Source organism: Mycteria americana, chromosome 28 (genome assembly GCF_035582795.1).
Source record: "Mycteria americana isolate JAX WOST 10 ecotype Jacksonville Zoo and Gardens chromosome 28, USCA_MyAme_1.0, whole genome shotgun sequence".
NCBI lineage: Eukaryota > Metazoa > Chordata > Aves > Ciconiiformes > Ciconiidae > Mycteria > Mycteria americana.
In genome coordinates, this window is record NC_134392.1 from 213,166 (window position 1) to 228,486 (window position 15,321).

At 62.1% G+C, this 15,321-nt stretch overlaps 1 protein-coding gene across 7 annotated transcripts in view; it reads right to left on the reverse strand.

Moving 5' to 3' along the window:
* Positions 1–1,551: 1,551 nt before the first annotated feature.
* Positions 1,552–15,321, reverse strand: part of WIZ (WIZ zinc finger) — a 60,576-nt gene continuing 46,806 nt past the window's right edge. For 2 of the 7 annotated variants that reach the window (XM_075525945.1, XM_075525944.1), the window contains exons 6-12: positions 9,282–9,446; positions 8,100–8,603; positions 5,228–5,764; positions 4,448–4,978; positions 3,609–4,055; positions 3,095–3,287; positions 2,619–2,916 (exon numbers count right to left, since the gene is read on the reverse strand). In XM_075525945.1, coding sequence (XP_075382060.1) covers positions 2,757–2,916; positions 3,095–3,287; positions 3,609–4,055; positions 4,448–4,978; positions 5,228–5,764; positions 8,100–8,603; positions 9,282–9,446 — 2,537 coding nt within the window. In that variant the 3' untranslated portion in view covers positions 2,619–2,756. The other 5 variants (XM_075525946.1, XM_075525948.1, XM_075525950.1 and 2 more) reach the window with 5 other exon arrangements.

A 15,321-nucleotide genomic window follows, 5' to 3' on the forward strand; every position in this document is an offset into this window, starting at 1 on the left:
CAGTGTCCCCACATCCCCGGACACGGCCTCATCCTGACCCCGGTGTCCCCAAATTTTAGGACACGGCCTCGTCCTAACCCCGGTGTCCCCAAATTTTAGGACACAGCCCCATCCTGACCCCAGTGTCCCCTTTTCCCAGGGGTCAAGGCCACGTCCTGACCCCGGTGTCCCCAAATTTTAAGACACGGCCTCATCCTGACCCCGGTGTCCCCAAATTTTAGGACACGGCCTCATCCTGACCCCCCTGTCCCCAAATTTTAGGACACGGCCTCATCCTGACCCCACTGTCCCCAAATTTTAGGACATTGCCCCGTCCTGACCCCCAGTGTCCCCTTTTCCCAGGGGTCAAGGCCACATTCTGACCCCGGTGTCCCCAAATTTTAGGACACGGCCCCATCCTGACCCCCGGTGTCCCCAAATTTTAGGACACGGCCCCATCCTGACCCCGGTGACCCCAAATTTTCGGACACAGCCTCATCCTAACCCCACTGTCCCCAAATTTTAGGACATGGCCTCATCCTAACCCCGGTGTCCCCAAATTTTAGGACACAGCCCCATCCTGACCCCCACTGTCCCCTTTTCCCAGGGGTCAAGGCCACGTCCTGACCCCGGTGTCCCCAAATTTTAGGACACGGCCTCATCCTGACCCCGGTGTCCCCAAATTTTAGGACACGGCCTCATCCTGACCCCACTGTCCCCAAATTTTAGGACACGGCCCCGTCCTGACCCCCAGTGTCCCCAAATTTTAGGACACGGCCTCATCCTGACCCCGGTGTCCCCAAATTTTAGGACACGGACTCATCCTGACCCCGGTGTCCCCAAATTTTAGGACACGGCCCCGTCCTGACCCCCAGTGTCCCCAAATTTTAGGACACGGCCTCATCCTGACCCCGGTGTCCCCAAATTTTAGGACACGGACTCATCCTGACCCCGGTGTCCCCAAATTTTAGGACACAGCCCCGTCCTGACCCCCAGTGTCCCCTTTTCCCAGGGGTCAAGGCCACATCCTGACCCCACTGTCCCCAAATTTTAGGACACGGCCTCATCCTGACCCCGGTGTCCCCAAACTTTAGGACACGGCCTCGTCCTAACACCGGTGTCCCCAGATTTTAGGACATGGCCCCATCCTGACCCCCAGTGTCCCCTTTTCCGAGGGGTCAAGGCCACATCCTGACCCCGGTGTCCCCAAATTTCAGGACACGGCCTCATCCTGACCCCACTGTCCCCAAATTTTAGGACACGGCCTCATCCTGACCCCACTGTCCCCAAATTTTAGGACACGGCCCCGTCCTGACCCCCAGTGTCCCCAAATTTTAGGACACGGCCTCATCCTGACCCCGGTGTCCCCAAATTTTAGGACACGGCCCCGTCCTGACCCCGTGTCCCCACATCCCAGGACACGAGGTCACATCCCGACCCCCCCCCCCCCCCCTTCCTTTAAGCCTCCCTGGGGGAGCCCTAAAACCCCCTCAAATCCCCCCAAAACCGGGTCCCCAGCCCCGCCCCCATCCCGACATTCCGGGTATCCAGAGACTCCGCTCTCCCCCCGGCTTCATTTCCAGAAGAATTTAATCCATCGTCCCATATTCCCGGGTACAAGAATCACCAGAATATGCCCCAAAAAAATTGGAAATAAAAAAAAAAAAAAAAAAAAAAAAAGAAAAAAAAAAAAGAAAAATATTTATCCGTTAAAATTCCTTCCGAAATTCGGAAGTTTTGGGATTTCCAAATAAAAATGAATATTCCTTATTTCTACACAAATCTAGAGTTTAAAAAAGTCGGAAGGTCTATGGAGCTAGACGAGGGAAAACCGGGGAAAAATAAAGAAATTACAAAGCAACGGTGAAACTGGGGGGGAGCGGCCGAGCCGAATCCTCCCGGCACCGCCGCCGCCGCGGCCGATGCCGGATGGGAATGCCGGGAATTCCCTGGGGATTTCCCAGCTCCCACTGGAGTTTATTTTCTCCGGTGGGTTTGAGCTCACTCGCCGCTCCTCTCCGGTGAAATTAAATGGGATACGGCGGAGTGAAGGGGGGGGGGGGGGGGGGGGGGGAAGCGGTGAATCCGGCTTTTTTTGGTGTGGGAAAAGGGGATTTTGGGCAACATGCAACCCCGGAACCGAGGGATTCCGACATCTACGCGAGACTAAATTTCATCGTCGCCTATGGGGGGGGAGGAAAAAAAAAAACCAAATCGAATATACATTAGCTCTAAGGGTCATATACAAAATCCACAGCGTTTTCCGGGAACGCGGCTGCTCCCCGAAATTCCTCTCCGGCCCGGCTCCATCCCGAATCGCCACCGGTAAAGGCGGCACCGTTTGTTCTTTGGGTTAAAAAAAAACGGATTTTGGGAAACGAGGGGGGGGGGGGGAAATTTCCCCACCCCCCCTCCCCACCCACCCCCCGTGCCGGGACCGGCATCGAGTCGTTCCCTCCCCGATCCGGTGCCGGATCCCGGTTGCCGCGTGTCTCCCGTGGGATCGCCGAGGGTTGTCTTGATCCATGTAGTGCTTGTGGCCGGGATCGCGTCCCCTCCCCAGCTCAGCCCCTGGACGGGACCGGGGGGAAGCTCCGGAGGGGTGAAGGCAGCGATCGATCCCCCCCCTTCCCAAAAACAAAAAAATAAAAATAAAAATAAAAAAAAAAAAAGGAATTATGGATGCGGGAAGAGGAGGTGAGGATGTTCCGGCGACATCCACGGTCGCTTCCCCGTGCCGGCTCCGTCACGGTGAGAGCCAGGGATTTGGGCTCCCGTTACTGAGCCTCGGCGAGGGTGGGGGGTTCGGGTGGGGGGGGATCTTCGCCCCGTAAAGGATCCGCTTTGGAGAAATTCATTTCCAGGATGTGTCGCTGGAGGTGCCGTACCCATTCCTCCTGGATGGAGAGGGGACCTTGGAATTCCACCTCGCAGAACCTACGGAGGACACGGCATCAGCTCGGGAATCGCGGGTTTGGGGGGGGAGGGACGGGGGACGACCCCCAAAAAAAGGGATCCACGCCACGGAGCAGGGAAAGGCAGCGCTTCCAGCCGGGAAAAGGGGATCCCTACGGATACGGGACGAACCCCCCCCCCTTTTCCCGAGGTCACCCACCTGCATTTGAGGGTGTAGATGTTCCCCACGAACTTCACCAAGGAGGTTTGCGGCGGGCGAGGGACCAGGGAAGGCACCGGCCTCATCCGCGGCGGCGGCTGCCGCGTCTCCTCCATTTTCTGTTGGAATTCGGCCCCTTCCTCTTCCCGGTGGAGGGGGGCGTCCAGGGGTCTCGCCTGCCTCCGCTCGAACTCTGGGATAGGAGAAACGGAGGGGGGAGGGGGGGGTTTAGATCGGGGAGGGGGGCACAAACGGCTTCACGCGGCGCCGAAAGCGGCGGCGTGGCACCGCCGGCACGGCACGTCCTCCCTGCTTTCAGGGAGCGGCCCCCGCTCGTCACGGGGAACTGGTGAGGAAGAGGAGGAGGAGGAGGAAAAGGGGGGGTCTCGGCTAAAGAACCCCCCCCCGGCGCTGCCGGGAACGGGCAGAGGGGACAGGGCAGGGTTTTTCCCGGCGCTCTGCCGGTGCTGGAGACCCCCTCTGCCCTCTCCTGGCCGGCTTCTCCCCAACTCACTGTTGATGTTCGAGCGTTGATGTTCCTCCACCTTCACCAACGAGAGGGGGGAAGTGATCATGGGCCGCTCACCGCTGCTTCCCCCATCCAGGATTTTTCCGGCATCGCCGTGAGCCAAATCTCCCGTCAATCCTTTGCTCAGAAGGGTCACGCCGCCGGCTTGAAGGCTGAGCGGCATCCGTCGCGCGCCGCCGCCGCCGTCGTGATCCCGGGCGTGGGAAGAGTTACGGAATTTCTTAGTGAAGGGTCGTCCGCCTTGGATGTAGCTACGGTAAGCGCCGGCTTTTTGGGGTCGATGTCGGATCCATTCGCTGAGGGTCTCGATAGGCGAACCGTTAACGCACCATTCGGTGACGCCGAATTGCCGGAGATGCGCCCGCGCGTGGCTGGCCAAGGCTTTGCGGTTTTCGAAGTAGAGGCCGCACAGCTCGCAGCAGGCTTCGCTGGCTGAGGGGGGAACGCACGAGGGGTGAGCGGGCCGAGGCCGGGACGCGGCACGGGGCCGGTTCCCCCCCCCAAAACCGGTGCCTCCCTGGCTCTGCGCCGAGGCAGGTCCTCGGGGGGATTGCAATTCCCCGTGTTTCCCCGCTCCCGAAGCGTCCCCCGGCCCCGCTGGGGGTCTGGGACGACGGGGAAGGCTCCACGGGTTGGAGCAGGAGCAGCGACGACCCCAAATCTTCGCTCCCCTCTCCCTGCTCTGCAGCCCCGTGAGCCAAAAACCCTCCCCGGCATGAGGCCGGGGGATTCCCCGTGCCCACCCCGCGGCGTAAATGACATCCCGGGGGGGGGGTAACACCGCGTTTCTCTCCCCCCCCCCCCGTCCCGCATCCCCCACTTACACGTGTGCGCAGGTTTGTCGTGCACGGACTTGGTTTTGAAGGGCAGCTCGGTCTGGATGTACGCCTTGTGCTTGACTTCGGCGTGAGGACCCAACCGATCGTCCTGTAACGGCCGTTTGGCAGACAACGGCGTCAGGAAACCGCCCTGGGGTTTGCTGGCGAGAGGCGACAAGGAGATCTCCCGGTTCAAGGTGGAACTGCCGGGGCCGGGTTTCCCCGTCCGCCCACCCAGGGGAGGCAGGGCCATGCCCTGCAGGATTTTTCCGGGGGACTTGGGGTCCGTCCCTTCCTCCCCGATAGATTTAGGGGGTTCGATGCTGGAGGTGTGCGGTTCCTTCTTGATAACGCAGGGTTTGGATTTCTTCTTGAGGATCTCCCGTAGCGTGTCGATGGGCGAACCGTTGACCGACCACTCGGTCACCCCCATTTGTCGGAGGTGGGATCGAGCGTGGCTCGACAAACCTTTGCGGTTTTCGAAATATTCGCCGCAAAACTCGCAGCGGATGTCTCGCACCGGGTCGGCTCGGGAGGCTGCGAGGAGAGACGCGGGGGTCAGGGGGGAGAAGGACTGGGGGGTCCCCTCTCCGCTCCTCCCCAGCCGCGGCGAGGGGTCCCCCAACACCGCGGCCCACGGAAGATGACGTGGGCTCCCCCAAAGCACCGGGAAGAGCCCTCAGCCCCTCCCAGAGCGAGAGGGACCCCCGCGTCCCCGTCCCCGAGGGAGCACGGTCCCACTCGGCCCCGCAGACGGAGCGGGGAAGGCGACAGCCGCGCACTTACAGAGGTTCAAGGGGGACATCTCCTCCCGCGGCGACCAGGCTCGGTCAGACGGGTGAGGTTCTCCGTGGAGTCCTCCCGACATCATCTCCCGCTTGATTTCCACCCTCAGTTGATCTTGTTTGAGTTTCTTCTGCAAGGAGGGAGGAGAAAGGCCTGGAAACATCTTCCGGGCGGTGGGAGGTGGGGACGAGGTAGGAGATTGCCCCATGGGGCTGCCGGGTTGCTGGACCTTCTTGGTGAGCGTGGGGATGTGAATCTCTCCAGGACCGCGCGGCTCCAAGGATCCCATGCTGCCCAAGAAGGTCTTGGCCATGGCTTTTTGCCCGGGACCGGCGGGATTCGAGGCGCTGCTCCGCGGTTGGGTTCTCCGTTTGAGGATCTCCCGTAGCGTGTCGATGGGCGAGCCGTTGACGTACCACTCGGTCACCCCCATTTGTCGGAGGTGGGATCGAGCGTGGCTCGACAAACCTTTGCGGTTCTCGAAGTATTCGCCGCAAAACTCGCACCGGATGTCTCGCACCGGCTCCGACCCCGAGGCTGGGAAGAGAGAGAGAGAGAGAAGAAAGACTGGCGTCGCTCAACGGACAGACGGACGCAGCTCACGGTGGCAAAACCGATCCCTGTCCGAAATTGGAAGCGGGCTCGAACGCACGGGGGGTACCCCAGGAAAACGCAACGGCCGAGGGCTGCGGGGAGCTGGGGGGCTTCCCGGTGGGGCCGACGGCAGAGCCGCGATCCGGAGCACCGGGATAACGCGGACGCTGGTGTCCCTTCCCCGCTCGCGTCCCCGGGAAGCGGCGAGACTCGCTCAGCGTCGCACCGTCCGAGCCCAGCCGCCGTGAGGAGGAGGAAGGGCTCTGGATGAAGACACGCTGCCGGACACGGCGGTGCCGGTGGCACCAGGACAAACACCGTGTGCCTAAACCGAGCGCATCCCCGTTAATCCCGGTGCTGGATGCTCAGCCCTCGAGCGGGGCCATCTCCTGCCTCTGGGAAGCGCCGATTCCCGGCACATTGATGATGAGGAGGAGGAAGACGAAGCGGGAGGAGGTTTTACCCCCCAAACCAAGAGCCACGCGATATCCTGGAGGAGAAACGCAACTTCACCGGTCCTCGTCCGCCCTCCGGCTGCGGAGGGGAAGGGAGAAACCATCGGCACCGCGTCGGGATGGGGAAACTGAGGCGGATCCTGCCTGGACGTGGGGCAAAACCACGCCAGCGGCTTGAACCCGCCCGGCAAGGGAGACTCGAGCAGGATCATTTCAGGAGGGGAGATCGGCGCAGGCAGGACGTCTCCAGCCGCTCCCGGGCACGGTGCAGCCGTCCCCGCTGGTGGAAAGAGCTCACCGGGGAGGCCGGGACCGTAATTTCTAACCTGCATTGGGATTTCGGGCGCCGCCGAAGCGATGCCGGGAAGGGACCTACGGAGAGGGAGCGGAGGCGTCGCGGCAGCCGAAACCCCGCTCACCGCGCAGACCGGCCCCGGCCGACAGCCGGCACGGCCGCGGCTTCGGTTTCTTGGCCGGCGAAAGGGAAGGAGGAACGAGATCGGGTGATTCCTTGTGCGGCGGCTTGGGATCTGTCAGGCGCTGCAGCCTGCCGGGGACTCGGCTGACGCCAAGCTGAGCGGCCAGCCAAGAGATCATCTGCTGCTACGGCTTCGTTAGCAGGCAGCCCAAACGAAGAGGAATTACGGCGCTGGCTACGAGACAGGCATAAAGCGCTTTTCTGTTGCCGTTCCAAGTCTTTAAAGGGCTGCGAGGACGAGCCGGGGCCAAACTCCGCATCTTCTGTCACCGGCGGAGGAGCGGCACCCCCGGAGAGCCTCTCTGCTCCGGCAAACCCACGGGCGCATCCTCCAGCTACAGAGTCCGGCCGGCGTCCGGCTCTGCCACGCCGGAGCTTTTTAGCTTGGGAAAAGCGAGACGGTAGCCGGGATGGAGCGATTTTATAGCCCTAAGGCTCCAAGAAACCTGGCAGGGTTAGGAAATCCCCGGCCACGGGGATTTTGAGCGATATCAGGTCTTAAAGCCGCTCCTGCAACGAAGGAACGCTAGGACACCGTCTTCCGCTTTATCGCAGGAAACGACCCCAAAAACGCCGCGATTCCCACCGGGGAAGATGAAGCGCCTGTCGGCGCTGCCAGCGGTGGGACGGACTCACTGGGCAAGCCTGGTAATGAGGACGAAGAACTAACGAGCCAGAGGCAGCAAACAGCTCTTTGAGCTGTCGATGAAGACGTTCCCGGCAAGACGCGGCGCTTTGGGAGAAGGCGGCCAGGGCCAGTCACTGCCCCGAAAACCATTTTGGTCCCAAGGTGTCGGAATAAGTCACCGACGGAGCTTGGGGACGAAGAGGGACACGGCAGCACCGCGGCTGCGGTCCCAAGAGCCGTGGCAGCGCCTCTCCGAGCGCATCCGACGCCGGAAACGGTAGCAGGGAACGGGCTGACGCTGGCCAAATCCACCGTGCTCCGTCGGGGAGAGGGGAGATGGCTGTGCCGGATCGAGCCGCGGCGCGGGAGGGTGCTCCACGCCAGCCGAACCGCGGCCCAGAGGAGCCGAAAGAGGGGAGAGAAGCGGGGAAGAGAGATTTAAAGAGCTTGGAGGGCAGAGAGCCAGCGGTTTTCCTGAAATCCCGACGGGATTTGCCCAGTCAGGGAAGATCGTCCCCTCCGATAGTCGTGACCGAGCGGCACGTTATCTCCCCAGCACGGCCGCTGCCAAACGCCGGCTCCTCCACCGAGCTCTGCGCCCTCCCAGCCGCCCAGGGATGCCCGGCTTGGCAGGAGCAGGACGGGAGAAGCCGGGGATTTCCCCTGCCCTCAGCCGAACGGGAAACACCCCCAAAAAAATAAAACCAACAAACTCACTTAAATTGAGGGGTCCTTCCTCATCCGCCTGCGGCCACTGCGCTTTTGGGGAGCTCTGCAGAGGGCTCAGCGAGAGCTTGGAGCTCTTCTCCTCAGGGTTTTTCGGAGACGGGGAGCCCGAAAGAGCAGGCGGCACCTTCTTAAGGATGGGGGATCCCGGTTGCGAGAGGTTTTTTGAGAAGCCGGGAGGGGATTTGATAGCTTTATTAACGGGACCATCCGACAGGCGATCGCCGGCCTTGCCGAGCGCCAGGAGCGTGGGTCGAGGGGAACCGGCGGTGGCGTCTTTGGGGGAACCGGATTTTTTGCCAAGGGTGGGAGACAGGGGGCTGCCATCGGGTTTGCCTTTTTGTTTCATCAGTTCGTAAAGCAAATCGATGGGAGCCCCGCTGCTCTCCGATTCGGCTACGCCGAGTTGCCGTAGGTGAGAACGGGCATGGCTGGATAAACCTTTGCGGGTTTCGAAGCAGGCACCGCACACTTCGCACGTCGTAAGGTTCTGGGCTAAAAAGAGAAAGAAAAAAAAAAAGAGAAGAGAAAAAAGAAAATCAGGGCACGGCCACGACAGGAGGCACAAGGAGCAGCATCCAGCCACGCTGTTTCTCCCCCCCCACGGGGGATTTTTACCACCCCTGACCCTAATTTTGAACGTTCGGACGCTCCACGCCTCCCCGTGCGGGCAGGAATAAAGCGGGGAAGAGCGAGAAGAGCTGTGGGAGGACAAGGATGGCTGCTGTGGGGTGGAAGGAGGCCGGTTTTCCCGCTCGAGGATGTTTTCCAGAGTGTTTTTGAAAGCTTCGCTCACAGTTCCGTGAGCTGCAGGCAGGCTCCGAAGCCCAGCCAGCGAGGGAGAAGGATCTCAAAGCTATTGTTTTAGGGGAACGTCGTTAATTAGGAGAGGAAGGACTGATTGAGGTACTTTAAGGAGGACAGGAAGTGCACGTCGGTCCCAGCGAGCTTTGGAAAGCCGCTGGCGCCAGGGAAAGAAAAGCAACGTAAACCAGCGACACCGGAGTACAACATGGCCGCCCTCTTTAATTAGAGAATTAATTAAGCAAAAAGACCTGAAAATCCTCCCGGATCGGGTTAAACAAACGCCTGCCGGGCTCCCCGCTCTCTCCTCGCAGCAGAAACCCAGCGCTCGGCTGTCGGAGACGACGAGAAGCCGGGCAAAATACTCACTTTTGGAGTCCTGAGGCTCTGGTTTGCTCCCGGGCGGCTCAGGAGACAGTTTGGTCCCTATCCTGGTGGGGGGTTGATCCAGCTGCCCGGCGGGAGCACTTTTTTTCGGGAGAGGGGGTGAACCCACCTCCATGGCCACCAGTTCTTCCTCTTCCGGAGCCAGGACTGCCAAGAGAAAGAGATCGTTAGCCCCCGAGGGCGGATAACACGGCCCAGGGAGGCGGCGGTGAGGAGAGGGCTTCGTTAGGCGAAGGTTTAAGCCGCTCTAAAGAGCTCAAGAGGGAGAAGCGACGCCGTCGCCGCGGAGAACAGGGCTCTGCACGGGTGCTTGTAGAGGGGGACACCCGTCCCGGCGGCAGGTGACGCGCCGCCGGGACGGTGGTGACCTGCCAGCGGGATTTGGGGGTGCTTGGGGACAGTGGCGGGGGGAGGATGGTGGCATCTCCCTGCAGAAGACAGCGGCAGCTCCCTGTGGAGAGGGAAAACGGTGGCAGTTCCTTCACAGGGGACGGCGGCAGCTCTCTGTGCGCGTGGGGACACACACGAAGGTGGCAGCTCCCCGGGGTGGGGGGTGACAGAGCCATAAAGGTGGCATCTCTCTGCGGCGGGATGGATGGAGGCAGCTCCCTGTGGGGGACGACGGGGACGGTGGCAGCTCCCTGCCGGGGTGGGATGACGGGGACGGTGGCAGCTCCCTGCCGGGGTGGGATGACGGGGACGGTGGCAGCTCCCTGCTGTCAAGGGGGGACACGAAGGTGGCAGCTCCCTGGGGGGAGGACGGGGAAAGTGGCAGCCCCCTGCCAGGCAGGGGACAGGGATGGTGGCAGCTCCCTGCTGTCAAGGGGGGACACAAAGGTGGCAGCTCCCTGCAGGGGGGAGGACGGGGAAGGTGGCACCTCCCTGCAGGAGGGGACAGGGATGGTGGCAGCTCCCTGCAGGGGGGGGACAGGGATGGTGGCAGCTCCCTGCAGGGGGGGACAGGGATGGTGGCAGCTCCCTGCCAGGGAGGGGACAGGGAAGGTGGCACCTCCCTGCGGGGGGGGGGGGGGGGGGGGACACGGCCGTTGGCAGCCCCGCCCGGGCCCGGGGGCGGGTTGGGGGCTGTCTCGGGCTCACCGGGCAGCGCTTCCCACCCCGCGGCGGTGCCAGGGCCCGGCCGGGATTTGCATCCCCCCCACCCCCGGGTCGTCGTCCCCCCCCGGGGGGGGGGGGGCGAGGAGGAGGAGAAACACTTCCCCCCTCCCCCTCACACCCCCCCCCCCCGGTCCCAGCGGTGACAGGAACCGGGCTCGGCCCGTTGCGATCGGACAGGCCGGGCCCGGTGGGCCCCGCCGAGGGGATGGCGGGGCCCCCGTGAGGGACAAAGCGAGGCCGGGGTACGGACAAAGGAGGGCGGCGGCTCGGCGACAGCGGCCCTCGCCGGGCCTTCCCCCCCCGCTCTCGTCCCTTCCACGTCAGGGCCGGGCCCGGAACCGGCGGCGGCCCCGGGCCGGGCCCGACGCTGCGGCGGGGGAAGCGGAGGGGGGGGGGTGGGGGGGATGGGGTGGGGGCCGCGGGTGGGCCCGGGCGCGGCGGGGCGGGGTCGGCGGAGGAGAAGGGGGGCTCACCCGGCTCGGGCGCCGCCTCGGGCTCGGGTTCGCCGTCCCCACCCCGGTCCCGGTCCCGGGGTCGCGGCGCCGCCGCCGCTTTTGTCACTTTGGGCTGCGAGGAGGTGGAGGCCGCCATCTTGGCTCCGGCACATGCGGGGCGGCCGCCAGGCCGCCAGGCCGAGCGCCGAGCCGCGCGCGCCCGCCCGCCAGGCGGAGAGGTCGAGCGCCGAGCAGGGGAACGGAGCTCAAACGGGGCGGGGGGGGGGGCGGGGGGGGGGGGGCGGAGGGGGGGGAGCCGGTCCCCGGGGCGGGAGGCCGAGCGCCGAGTAATCGGCGCCCCGGCCGGCAGAGGCGCGCGGGAGGTGGCGACAGGGAGGCGGGGGGAGCGCCGAGCGATCGAGCGGTGGGGCGGGGAGGGGAGGGGGCGCTCCATGGCGGGGTGCGAGGCCCGGGCCCGGGCTGCGGGTACCAGGCAAGGCCCCAGGCCAGGCCCAGCTCGGCCCCAGCACCGACGTGCCCAGGACCCCGGGGCTCAGCTCTTGCCAAGCCTCATGAGGCTCCCCTGGACCCACAGGCCCCCATGGGGCCTGGCTGCCCCCGGGCCTGGGCCACAGGTCTGGGCTCCGGGCCCGTGTCCCTCCATGATTCCCCTCAACCCTCCGGCCCAGCCCCCCCAGGCCGCCACAGGGCCTGGCTGCCCCCGGGCCCGGGCCTGGGCCTGGGCCTGGGCCACAGGTCTAGGCTCCAGGCCCGTGTCCCTCCATGATTCCCCTCAACCCTCTGGCCCAGCCCCACAGGCCCCGCCATGGGGCCGGCCCAGCCCCACAGGCCCCGCCATGGGGCCGGCCCAGCCCCCCAGCCCGTGACTCGACCTCCCCCTCACCTACCGGGGCTCTCCCCATCCCACCACCACTCATCCAGGGCTGGCTCCAGCCCAGCCCCGTACCCAGAGGACGGAACCACCCGGACACCTACGGAGATAAAAAAGGCCACCCAAGGCCTTCTCTGTCCGCCCCCCCCCACCCCGGCCTCTGCCCCAGCCCCGGGTGCCACAGGGAGCGCGTTTCTATTCAAACCACTCCAATAAAAAGCAAAAGAGAAGCGATTCACTGCCCGGAGGAGGGGTACGGGGACAGCAGCCGTCTCCTATGGCACTGCCACCCCTCCTCAAAGCAGGGGTTACAAATAACGCCCGAGCACGGATTCAGACCCAAGGGGACAGAGGCAACGGCAGCAAAGTCTCCCCGCAAGCCCCGCTCCTAAACGGACTGACGAGCGCTACCGGAACCAGCTGAGAATTCCGGGTTTTCAGCTAGAGCTATTCCAAAATTACAGCAGGTGTTGGGAGAGAGCGAGCCCTGCGAAGGGAGACGCGGCCACACGCTGCCCGAGGCGAAGAGCGGCAACGACGAGTCCTGTCGGAAAAGGGAAATGCTGCCAGAGCGCGGCGCGAGGAAGAGGAGAAGGGAACGCGGTGGAAACGTGTGGAGGAAACCAAAATCCACCCAGATTGGGAAACAAAATCCACCTGGATCGCAAAGCAACCGTAACAAGCGCAACAAGCACAGACCGTTAACCTCAGCGGCGAGCGGAGACGACCGATCCCTGCCAGAACCATCCCCAACCACTCCTGGCACATCAGGATGAAGCAGCTGGCTCTAACCGAAGGAACTTACGGGTAAATAAAAGTTACTTACGGAGCCCAAAATAGAATTATAGAAAGACGAAGCGTGTAATTGTTACCTTGGACAGGTTCTGCGCAGCCCCATCCTCCTCCTCACCTCCCCGGGGAGGGACAAGCAGAGTCCTGACATGGCCACAAGCGTTTCCGTACAGTTTCTGGGCTTACGAGTTGAAAACACGCGTTCAAAGCCGGCCGATTCGGTCCGTAATTACACCAGGAAAACCCCCGTGCGATGGCAAACCTGCCTGCTGTTCCCAGAGTGCATAAACAAAACCGAACCAAGAAGGGGCAGCGGGGGAAGAAGAGACAGCCCGCAAGAGCCACAGCTAAAACAGAACCAGACCCACACTGGACGCTTCATTTTGCAGCGGGGGGAAGCTTTGGAGGTTCAAATTCCTACTTTTACATCGCAAGACAGCTTAAAAAGGGGTGGTAGGTGGTTAATTCATCTACCACCAGTTTCTGTGAGGTTAAAGAAGCCACAATGGGCCAAATCGTGACATTTTTAGGGAGTTTCAAAGCCCGCAGCAGTAACCAGAGGTCCCCAGGGGCTCTGGTCTCCGTGCAGTGACAACACGGAGGGTCTCATCCTGGCAGCTTTCGGGTGCTGAGGTGACACACGCTCACATCTGCAGGGGAGCGCAGAGATTCGCGAGTCCTCAAACACCCGTAAAACATCCTCGCGCTAACTGTCAACAAACCACGCTTAGAAGATGGGAGAGAAAAGCCCCTCGGAGCGGCCGACAACCCCGTCGCACCTGGAAAAAGGCTCCGGTCGGACGACCTGCTGCTTTATCCCCGATTCAAGGGATGATCCACGGAGCAGGCAGTGCCGCTTTCGAGCTGCAGAGCTCAGGTGCGGTCTGCGAAAACGATGCCCCAAATTTGAGCCAAATCTTCCTGAAGAAGATCCAGCGAAGGCAACAAGGGGTAGGGGAAATGCCAGGACAGGCAGGACTGCCTGATCGCTAGCTTGCTAACGGGCTCCGTCTGGGGTGAGGATGAAAGCATCTGTCTTCGCTAGCCAGCCTACAGCGTCCAGAGCTCTGCGTGAGCCGAATCCTTGCCAAGGGGGTTTTGCCAGCTCTCTGTCGCGCTTCTGAGCCATCAAATCATTTTAAACATGGTGCTTCCCCTCGCTGGCTCTGCCGAGGAGGACAGGCTGCTAACGAACTGTGCCTAAAGTTCCTCTCTTCTTTCTCTGCCGGGGTGGTAGGGCATAAAACCTCTCCTTGGCTTAAAGGAGCTGGAGAAAAACCAACAGCGGGACTAGGAGGTCGTGAGGAATCGCTGTGGCAGGCGCAGGAGCTCACTGAAATTTAACGGGGAGAGGAGAAATACAAGAAGTAGATGCTGTTCCTTTCTCCGCTGATATCCTGCTGGGATGCGGAGGTGGCCGCGAGGCTGGTTTTGAACCCGACACGGTTGCAGTACCCCTGAGTATCCCTGGGTCATCCCAACTCAGGGCTCCCCCCCGCCGCAACATCCCCTTCTCCAGCAGTTACAAACCAAGGTCTCCCAAAAACATTAGGAAAGGGAAAGGGACAATTTCTATCCTTGGCTGCCGAGACTGAAATAGGTTATTGCAACCATCTGCCTTCGAGTGCTGCCCCCAGGGATCCCCACTCCACAATTCCTGCGCTGGAAGACCTGGCTGAGAGATTTCACACCGTCTCCTGTGGCCATAGATCAGCAGTGGTGAAAACGGAGCTCAAATTCAGGCTAAAAACCGACGTCCGGCCTCCCTGCGGTGCTGCCTCCCATCAGAAATCTTCAGAGACCAGGAGAAGAGACAATATCAAGGGCAACGGCCCACGTTATCCCCGTGCAGGGGAAGGAGGGAAGGGAAGGAGGCGGCCAACGCGAGCTTTTCAATAACCTGGAACTCGAGAAAGGAATCAAAGACGGTGGAAAGTAGGTCAGGCTGCGGGTGAGCGCAGAACGAGCACGCAGGGAGGAAAATCAGAAAGGCCGACATAAAAGGAGAGCGTGACCTGAGAACCGTAACGTGAGGAGGGTCCTCAGGGCACGTTAACCCGGGAGAGAGGTGGTGGCACCTCCAACCCTCTCCAAACTCAACGGGACACGGCCCTGAGCAACCTAACCTGGCTTTGAAGTTGGCCTTGCTGGCAGCCGGGGTCAGGTATGGACCTCCAGAAGGTTTTTCTAACCTCCATTCATCCGCTACTAACACAGCCACCACGGGACACGCGGGCGTGCTCCTCAACGGAAGGGAGGACAAAAGGCCACGTCCACAAAGCGTCTCAATTCCTTCACGGAGGGCAACCACAATTAAGCAGAGGAAGCAAAGGTCAGGATGGAAATCGGAGCCGCTGCCGAGCTGCGCCGAGGTCTTCGCTCTCAAGTCAAAGCGTCGAGGCAGAAATGAGGCTCAAAAAACCCGTAAAATCTACAATAAACGTCCTCTTCCAGCCCTAGTTGTGCTGGCGGAAGAGCCTTCCCCTTCTGATCTCCTCCAGCCTCTCCACAGCCTCTTGCTGAGGCTCAGGCTGTGGTTGTCCCCATCCCAGGCACCACAAAGTCACAAGCTCCTCCTGGCCCTGGCCACGCTGGCTCGCACACCCTGGATAAAAAGAGGCGGGGGGAGGAATCGAAGCGGCTAGGGGGTCTCTGCCCACTTGTATCTCTGAGAAGACCACACCAGGGTTCCCCCTGGACACCCCTAAAATCAATTTTGGAGCCCTTGACACTCAGAGCCTGTCCCTTTTTCACTCGTCGTCCACTGGAAGGAGCTCTCTGTTCTCCA